Source organism: Quercus lobata, chromosome 5 (assembly GCF_001633185.2).
Source record: "Quercus lobata isolate SW786 chromosome 5, ValleyOak3.0 Primary Assembly, whole genome shotgun sequence".
NCBI classification, from domain to species: domain Eukaryota; kingdom Viridiplantae; phylum Streptophyta; class Magnoliopsida; order Fagales; family Fagaceae; genus Quercus; species Quercus lobata.
In genome coordinates, this window is record NC_044908.1 from 8,361,174 (window position 1) to 8,371,294 (window position 10,121).

The window sequence follows — 10,121 nt, forward strand, 5'->3', positions numbered from 1 at the left end:
GAATTTGAACCTTGAATATTTTCATCAAAACAGCACAAGATGAAACTTGAGCTATAGCCTATAAGGCCTTCAGACTCATAAATCCTTTTCTATACAACAGGGTTTCAATTTTTTATTTTACTCTTTGGTTAAGTTGCATAATTAGTCCTTGAAGTTTAACACGTATTTTAAGATCATTCTTATATATACTTTAAAATTTCTCACTTTAGTAATGAGGGTAAGAATTTTGACATTGTCATAATTAAGAAGAATTGAATCACAAAAATAATTTGGGTAAATTGATCACTGAAATAAACAGTTGAGAGTTTAGTATTTCATATTTATAAATACTAATTGCTAACCTATGCGATATGCAGAAATTTTGCATTAATATGATAGAACATATGCACTATAATTAAATAACATTTCTCCACCATTCAAAAGATTATGAATCCAAAAACATTAATCCATTTATAACTGACACCCAATTTGCTAGATCAGATTCAAAGTGGACTGAAATGGATTGATGGACCAATGTGGATTGAATGGGCCAATCACTACAAAAAAAGGGGTCTTAAGCTGCGTTTGAAAAACGCAGCTTAAGAACCCAAAAACGCGGCTAAAGGCTTTTAGCCGCGTTTTCTATGGCCGCGTTTATAAACGCGGCCTAAAGTCCGCAGCTCAAAGCCTATAGCCGCGTTTTCTAAACGCGGCTATAGGATTTGGCCTATAGCCGCGTTTTCAAAAAACGCGGCTCTAGGACATCTTCTAGCCGCGTTTGGAACGCGGCTATATCCGTGGACCTATAGCCGCGTTTTTAAAAACGCGGCTATAGGTATCACAGAGAAGCTGAAAACGCCACCTATAGCGGCGTTTTATAGCCATTTTCCAGCAACATTGAATAAGCTATAGCCGCGTTTTCAAAAACGCGGCTATATGTTTTTTTTTTTTTTTTCAATTTTTTTTCCCTGCTTTCTGAAGTTCCTGTTATACACACAATTTCCTGCTATACACACAACTCCCTTCTTTCACAACTTATTACATCCCAAGAATCACAAATTCCATAAACATCACAAGGGAATTAACCAACTTCCCATTCGTACATCACAAGTTCCATATACATCAAAAACAAATTCCACAAGTTCCATAAACATCACAAGGGATCTAAACAACTTCCCATTCCTACATCACAAGTTCCATATACATGAAAAATAAAATAAACAAATTCCATAAACATCACAAGGGATCTAAACAACTTCCCATTCCTACATCACAAGTTCCATATACATCAAAAACAAAATAAACAAGTTCCATAAACGTCAAATACATCCTTGGAGTCACAAGTTCCGTAAACATCACAAGGGAATTAAACAACTTCCCATTCATACATCACAAGTTCCATATACATCAAAAAGAAAATACATCACAAGATCCATATAAACGTCATTACATCCCGATATCACAAGTTCCATAATAAACATCACAAGTTTCATGAACATCAGAAAGGAAATACACAAGTTCGCATTCCTACATCACAAGGATTTTTGTACATCACAAAAAATATACCAGAATGATTTTTGTACATTCTAAATTGCTCTCAAACAGCCACAGGCAGCAACCAGTTTGCTTTGTTGTCCACTTCAAAATAAGTCTGCACAAATTATTCTAGCGGGAGTTTAATTTGCCAAATTTTTGCCACCAATACATAATACTCTAAACATGAATTTGAAATTGTAATTCCGCAATGCTTAGATGCACAGTTGTATTAAAAGGCCTCACAATGGAGCAATTTGGGAGAATAATGTTATGAGGGAGAGAGCTCATTTGGATTAAAAAACAAAAAAAATACAAAGAGTAACATGAGAGGAAGACTATGCAATAGTTCAACTATTCGTTAAAACAACCTAGTCAAAACTTCGAATTCAATCAAGTTCAGAAATACTTTATCCATCATAGCATGGTATGTTTATAGGAAGGCTGCTGTTTGTAGAGAAATTTTTAGAGAAATTTTGTTTTACCTCAGGATTCACAGTTCCATTCCCATCAAGCACTGTCATCCTAGAATATATTAAAGGCATCGTATTAATATCACATACCAATGCGTGTGCAAGATATTAAGTTCTTGGCTAAATAAAATTTGTTTAGTACCTGAGAATGATCTATATTACGTATCCCCTGGCTAAATGAAGCAAACATGGCTTTCATCGACGCCATCATTTCAGCCATCCGTGCTTGGGCCCTCGCCTCAGCTTCAGCCAGTTCCGCCCTATGCCTCGCCTCGGATTGAGCTACTTCCCCCCTACAAATTGCTAGTTCCTCCCTAGATTTAGCTAGTGCCTCCCTTAGCTCTTCATGACTCGTCTCCAACTCTGACATCCTGTCGTGAGTTCTGCTTGACGATGGAGTAGTAGTCGGGGTAAACTGTGATGCGTTTCTAGCACTTCTTCCTGATGGGGTGATCCCAAAGCCTACCCCACGTACACGACCTGGGCGCTCATCAAGACCTATCACCCGAGCATATGCGTCGTCCTTCGACCAGAGGATTCCATTACCAATCTCTCCGTGTAGTCGTATGTCCTGTTCATTCAAAAGTACTGCCATCCTATCCTGTTTTCCCACAAAAACCAAACAACATATTACACACCAGAATTAATACAAACACAAAATACACTAAAATTCAATTCGATTAAATTGTCCTTACCATCTGATCTTGCACACGGTCACTAACAGCAACCCCACCTTTTGTACGGTATACTTTCTGAAAGACATCCGCGCGTTCGACTGCCGCCCCTTTATCTTTCGCCTATATGATGAACAAACATAATTACAATAAACACTAACTATATAATGTTGTTATGCCACAATTAACACAAGTCCACAATGAGATAGTCATAACAAAGTTACTGAAATTATGAAAAAGCTGAGAGAGTAGTAACATAATGAGAGGATTTAGCTACATTCCAAATACACATGGGGTTGTTAAATTAAGATATTAAAAATAAAAATGACATGGAGAGTTAGAAAATAGGCATCATAGACTTTCTATAATAACACTCTATTTGAGATAAGATTGAGATGCGCATCTCAAATTACCCATGAGTAACCTAAAATGTTCGGACTTAGTAAAATTACCCATGGGTGATATATACATTAAGAGGATTAACAAAGTCATCTCTATATATTACAAGGATGCATAAAGCTATGTATTACATTTTTTACTTACCAAAAAACCTATAATTTAATTAACTTATTCTTATTCCTAAAACATATGAAATGAGATTAAGTTGGTAAATTTGACCTCAAAATATCAGGGGACATCATGTAGGCATTTATGAATTCTAAGTTTACTTATTACCATTTCAGCAGAAATCTGAGCAAGACTTTTGGCCCCACATCTTGCTATGTCTTTCTGCTTGTCTCGACTCGCCTTGTTTTTGAGACTTAATGTCTGCAACCACATTACCATCAAAAAAAGAAAATTTAAAAAAATAAAAACATCTCTTGACTAAATTACCATGAACATGAGTAAGACGAAGAATATCGCATGTACCTCAGTTTTTTCATTGAACCAATAATCAACCATCTCCTTCCACTGTGCTGGGATAACCCCAGGCGGTTCAATAGCCAATACTTCTTCACGTGACAGCCCAGGTTTTTTGTGATCCTTCTTCAACTTGGTCCTGCGATTCCTCCTTAGTTCTCCTAGCTGACTCATTGCCCATCCCATTTGATTGGTTGGTTTGACAATATTGGGATCAATTATATACCGTTGCTGAAATAAGACAGTAGAGTTAGCAAAATGTAGTATTTTAATTAGGACAGCAGGTGTAAATAAAAATAACTAATATTTCCTTTTCATACTACCTCAATCTCCGTCCAACAATCTTTTTTAAACTTTTGAGGGACACTTGGCCACCCAGCAGGCGTAAGCGGGCATAATAGGCCATTCTCGCAAAACGAGCCCAACCATCGAACGAACAATTCCCCGTCATTGCCAATCGGTTGGCCTTCATCATTTAACGGCAACTGAATTTTGTACTCACCATTCATTGCCCATATGTCAGCCAACCTTGTTTTCCCACGTTTTCCAGGCCTATTTTCTGATGCTCGATTTTGTTCCGGTGCTGGATTTTGTACCAGTGTTTGGGTATGCACATAATCATCTGTATCTACAAGACCAGCCATATTAGAACTTATTTAACAAAACTTAGAAGTAGTGAAAAATGTCACACCACGCAAAAATTATGCATCTACGAATTGAAATAATAAAAGGTTTACGATTTCATGGTTACAAAACATAAGTAAATTGAGGCCTTTGTCCCACGCATTCATGTAACCCACTTACGTAGCTTTCTAAAAAGACGAGCAACCATGCTTCGTCACGGGTTGCCTATAATTACCATTTAATACATTTGGATTTAGAATATATAATTTCAACCCGATCTTCTCTGTGATCATTCAACTTCAGCAAATTTGTTTACCAATTTCCTAAAGTTGACTGGTAATTGGAAATTGACAGCTTAATTAAGCAAGTATAACAATAATCTACAAGAACATATCACGTTTTTTTTTTAATCATCATCTGGATAGAATGATACCCAAGATGGAATAGATCCTACATACTTGGAATTGATAATCAAGGTTTTGCATTTTCCCACACTTTGTTAATTTGGAAATACAGAGGGAATGTCTTGGTTATACTTTACTGCATATAGTTGGCTTCGAGTCAAGTATATAACATGTCAGGAACATCCCAATTGAAAAACCAATGGCATGAAATTGGACTGAAGTGATTGAATGGACCATAGTGGACCTAAAGGACCGAGGTAGACACTGTAGGACCAAACTAGACTGAGCAGAAATGACTGGACTGAGCAGACCAAATTGGACCAAATAGACCAGAACCTACTGAATTGGACCCAAAGGAAATTAATGGACCAAATGGACCAAAGTCAGCAGAATATACTCAATATACCTTGATATTTTAATTATATTATGAAATGATGTAAACCACCAACTGATAATTGAAATTACAAAACATAAATTAATCCTACAATATTAAAAAACTTTGAACCAAATTAATTCCTATATGTATTAGCTAGAATTGATCTAAGCATCCAATAATAAACATCAAACCTTACATTCGAAAACATGACCAATACCTGGAGCTAGTGTCTCATCATCGTCACTTGCCACCGGTGTTGGCACCGGTCTTGCGTCCTCAGAAATGTGGGGTTCCTCCTCAGCTGCCTCCACTCGTTGTCGTGACTGTGATGATCCTTGCCCAATGTAAACAAGTGACAACTGGCGTTTCCTCCCCATTCTTGCGTCCAACACCTTTTACAACACAATGAGGAAAAATGGTTAAGAAGCACGGCCAATAATTGTTAACTGTAGTAAAGATAATTATGTATGTTAAAACTATTATTTCTTAACAACACGAAAATATAACAGTTATAACATATATATGCAACAACATGAAGAAGTAACAGTTTCACGTACTAATTATATATGAGTATCAATCCGATTCTTAAGTCATGAGGACACATATATCCTATAACAAAGACACAAGTGTAACTAGAGTCTTCATTTCAAAGTAAGAAAAAAAAAAGACAAGTCAACCCCATACCAAAACCATGTTGAATGTTTTTCCCTACAATTTTCTCTTTTAGTATAGGTAAATATTTAGTCTCGTTTGTAACAACTTTGTTATGTAAATGAAGTAAGTTTTATTTTAGCGTATTAATTTCCTACTAAAATTATTTTCACACTTCCCAGTTTGTTTGAGTTAGCTTAATCACATATTAGTCATGCTCAATCACAATTAAATCATGTACATACTACATACATCCGTAGGCAAATTGTGAAAGAGGATAGGGTGACAATCACAACCGTTTCAAACGTCTAAATCCTTCTGGGTTGTGCGTTTCAAGTCATACGCAGAGTCATAGTGACTCTAAAGCTCTGAACGAACCGGAAAGATATGTCTATGTTATTAGTTGCATATATATGTTCAAACTTTTATTTTTTAACAATTTTGACAAAATAATAGTTTGTACATATATATGTAACAATGTCAAACTTTGCACGCAATATGCCTTTACAAATGAGAACTTATAATTTCAATAAGAATTAACTATAACACAATTACACATACCACAACAATATCCTATTACACTACTCATCATCACTGTAATCGACTTCGTTGTCATCTTCATCGTTGGAGTCATCATCAATGAACTCACACTCATCCAAGTCGTCCATTTCAGGAAGATCTCTTGGGCCAATGATAGAGGCATCAATTGTCATTCCCTCCACATCATCTCGACCCCAACGAAGGTCATCCCTACCAACATCAGGACTAGTGACAGAGTACGGGATGTTCTCAAGAAACTCATCCGTGTCATCCTCATCACAATGGGGCCCAATACCTGCATCAAATACATCTCTGGCTTTCGTTTTAACGACAACAAACCAATCTTTCTGCCTTTTATCTTCAACATAAAAAACTTGTGTAGCTTGAGACGCCAACACATATGGTTCATGCACCATTTCCTCCCCACCATGTACGGAATGATTAAAATTCACCATAGGAAACCCAAACTCATCAATCTTATATCCCCTCCTATTTTGATCATCAACCCATTTACACTTGAATAACACATGTTTGATGTTGCCTGAATAATTCAACTCAATGATATCTGTCAACACACCATAGTACATATTGCCACCTTCAGTGGCAACACTAACTCCACTATTTTGCGTTTTTCTATTTCCCTCAACACTCGAACTCCTAAATTTTAACCCATTTATGACATAATGTTTCAGCCGATTTACTGAAGTATATGGGCCTTTCGAAAGCGTGACAAGTGTATCACTAAGTCCAGTTCTTTCCCTATCAGCAGCAGTCATTGACATCACCTAATATAATCAAACAAATTAACTGAGTCTAATTAGTATCGTCCTTCTACTTATGGGAAAGTTGCAATGTTAAAAAGTTGAATATATGACACGTACGTGAGATCTAAACCAGCCACAAAAGTTCTCCATGTGGTGCTTATGAATAGTAGCATTAGATATACGACAGTGACCCTTTTGAAGTTCATCATTCGTCAAACTTTTGTGCATCCTACATGAGATGGCAATTGTATTAGTGTTAATACACGGAGCGCACATTGGATTCTCGTGCAATTATATTGATGTCCATAATACTTACTCACGAAACTGGTAAATGTTCTCGGAATTGAATAGCACATAGCGATGAGCTTGGGTCAATTCCCTACTTTCTAGTGCCACACTTGAAACTGCCCCTGTTGACTCCTCCATCGTTCTTGTGGGTCGTGAGAATATAGTTTCAACTCCTTCCATATACCGTGAACAAAACGTTAAACATTCCTCCACTATGTAGCCTTCAGCAATACACCCTTCTGGAGCAGCCCTATTTCTTACATAAGACTTAAGGCGTGAGAGGTACCTATAATGCGCATGACAAGGTTAGTAATTGACACTAGCTATTAGAAAGCACACATGAAACCTCATACTGTACATGTATTACCTATGACTTACCTCTCAATGGGGTACATCCAACGGTACTGAACTGGACCACCAATCCTGGCTTCAGTAGCCAAGTGCATGACCAAATGTACCATCACAGTGAAGAAAGATGGAGGAAATATTTTTTCCAATTCACACAACGTCACTGCAATGTCAGCCTCAGCACTCGCAATATCAAGCGCCGTAAGGGTTTTCGAACAAATTTTCCTAAAGAAACAAGCTAACTTCATCAAAGGCCTAATGACATGCGATGGCAAAGATCCTCGTAAAGCAATTGGAAGGAGTTGTTGCATCAGGATGTGATTATCATGACTCTTTAAACCAGAAATCTTACGTTCTTTGAGGTTCACACGGCGGGAGATGTTGGAAGCATATCCATCGGGCACTTTTACGTCTCGCAAAACTTGCAAGAAACCATCTTTCTCCAATGCAGTCATATGAAAACACGCAGGCGGTATCATATACTTATCATGGTCTTTTCGCTGTAGGTGGAGTTCTCTCCTTATTCCCATTTCCGCCAAGTCAAGGCGTGCCTTGTAATTGTCCTTTGTCCAGTCCTTCACGTTCAGCAAAGTGCCAAGTATATTGTCCATCACATTCTTCTCTATATGCATCACATCAAGATTGTGTCGCAACTTGTGATCCTTCCAATAAGGCAATGTGAAAAAAATACTTCTCTTCTTCCAAACACACTGGTTTGCCTCACCTCTCTTTCTTTTGTTGTATTTTTCTCGACATTTCTTTCCCAGACAACGTGTAAGTAAAGTTTCAGTGTCCACAATTATGTCTGACGCAACTGGTGGCACAGGAGCCACTCGCATATCAGTGAATCCATCAAATAAAGTATCTTCTTTCCGAAATTCGTGGTCACTACCCAACCATCGCCTATGTCCCATGTAACAGAATTTGCGGCCATTTTTTAAATATTTCGAGTCGGTCTCTGAGGCACAACAAGGACACGCAAACTTACCCTTCGTACTCCAACCCGACACATCTGCGTATGCAGGAAAATCATGTACCGTCCACATCAATGTTGCATGCAATTGGAATACATTTTTTGAAGATGCATCGTATGCTTCTACTCCAACATCCCATAATTCCCTCAGTTCTTCTACTAAGGGTTGCAAGTACACATCTATTGCAATCCCTGGCGATTTAGGTCCAGGAATAACTAGTGATAAAATCAAAGATGATCGTTTCATGCACAACCAAGGCGGGAGATTGTAAGGGACTAGCATGACAGGCCAAGTGCTGTGAGTAGTACTCAGCATTCCGAAGGGGTTGAACCCATCCGCAGCTAATCCAAGTCTGACATTACGAGGCTTAGACGAGAACTGTAAATGCGTAGTGTCAAACATTTTCCATGCATCCGAGTCAGCAGGATGCCGCATTACCCCGTCCTCGGTACGACCATTAGCATGCCATTTCATAGAACTAGCCAAGTCGGGTGACAAAAATAATCGCTGCAATCTTGGCTTTAAGGGAAACCAGCGTAGGATCTTTGCAGCTTTCTTCTTTCCCTTACTAGATGAGGCATTATTATTTGTAACAGATGCCTCATTTGGTTTCCACCTACTTTCTTCGCAACAAGGACATGCGTCGAGGTTAACATTCTCCTTCCAAAATAGCATACAATCATTGGGACAAGCATGGATCTTCTCATACCCCAAACCCAAATCTCGAACTATTTTCTTAGCCTCATAATGGTCCTTTGGCAACTTAGCGTCAGAAGGGAGCATATCCATCAAGAGTTGAAGCAACATAGTAAATGACTTGTTCGTCCAACCACAAAGAGTCTTCAACTGGAACAACACAACGATGGCTGAGAATATGCTAAATTTTGTACACCCAGCATATAAAGGTTTGTGGACATCATCTATCATTTTGTAAAACTTTTGTGCACCATCATTTGGACCTTCAGCCGGTTGTTGCACAGTTTCCCCTTCGTCCATTGGTTCAGGTGGCATTCCATGCGTGGGGCACAAATCATGCAACATCCCACGAAAGTCACCGTATTGTTCTAAGGACTCTTGGACATGACTACTCCCACATTCAGTGGCAGTTGGCGCAGCTGCCGATTCCCCATGCCATTTCCAAAGTGTGTAATTTTGAAGCATCCCCTTACTCCAAAGATGTTCACGTGCCACCCCTGGCAGTACCAAATTCATATTCACACATTTGGTACAAGGACAAAAGATTTTCCCATCGCTTGCATGTTTTGATGCAAATTCCACAAATTTAAGTACACCTTCAATATATTCCCTTGAACCCCTCTGCTTCTTCATCCAACTTTTATCCATGACTATACAAGATAAACAATATCTGACCTACAACAACATTTGGTAATGCATAGCCAATAAACCGTCAAATTAGATTCAGAGGTGATCTGAGACCTATTACTGATTTGTAAAGAACAAACATACCGAACTATGCATAGATTTTCGGATAACATATATATATATCACTACATCAAGAATAGCCTATACTTTCAATTTTCTAAATAGTAACACTAAATGAAGCATAACTTAATGTGATATGTTTGGAATATTTTAAGCATAATTGTTGGAATAAGATATTAACAAATCACA

The 10,121-nt window shown here is 38.0% G+C and overlaps 2 protein-coding genes across 2 annotated transcripts; both read right to left on the reverse strand.

Moving 5' to 3' along the window:
• Positions 1–2,329: 2,329 nt before the first annotated feature.
• Positions 2,330–5,301, reverse strand: LOC115989887. Its single transcript, XM_031113762.1, has 7 exons — positions 5,142–5,301; positions 3,844–4,148; positions 3,530–3,751; positions 3,335–3,427; positions 2,681–2,782; positions 2,461–2,586; positions 2,330–2,368 (listed from the first exon to the last, which is right to left on the reverse strand). Exons 1-7 carry the CDS (start codon positions 5,299–5,301, stop codon positions 2,330–2,332), a joined length of 1,047 nt encoding a protein of 348 aa, XP_030969622.1.
• Positions 5,302–6,156: 855 nt separating this feature from the next.
• Positions 6,157–9,833, reverse strand: LOC115989888. Its single transcript, XM_031113763.1, has 4 exons — positions 7,546–9,833; positions 7,196–7,453; positions 6,997–7,108; positions 6,157–6,900 (listed from the first exon to the last, which is right to left on the reverse strand). Exons 1-4 carry the CDS (start codon positions 9,831–9,833, stop codon positions 6,157–6,159), a joined length of 3,402 nt encoding a protein of 1,133 aa, XP_030969623.1.
• Between the last annotated feature and the right edge of the window lie 288 nt (positions 9,834–10,121).

Coding starts and splice junctions, on each gene's coding strand:
- LOC115989888 (XM_031113763.1), bottom strand. CDS start 9,833: ATGGATAAAAGTTGGATGAAGAAGCAGAGGGGTTCAAGGGAATATATT. Junction 7,454..7,545: donor TGGATGTACCCCATTGAGAG/GTAAGTCATAGG, acceptor TGCGCATTATAG/GTACCTCTCACGCCTTAAGT. Junction 7,109..7,195: donor AACATTTACCAGTTTCGTGA/GTAAGTATTATG, acceptor CATCTCATGTAG/GATGCACAAAAGTTTGACGA.
- LOC115989887 (XM_031113762.1), bottom strand. CDS start 5,301: ATGGGGAGGAAACGCCAGTTGTCACTTGTTTACATTGGGCAAGGATCA. Junction 4,149..5,141: donor TGATGAGACACTAGCTCCAG/GTATTGGTCATG, acceptor CTGGTCTTGTAG/ATACAGATGATTATGTGCAT. Junction 3,428..3,529: donor GGTTCAATGAAAAAACTGAG/GTACATGCGATA, acceptor ATGTGGTTGCAG/ACATTAAGTCTCAAAAACAA.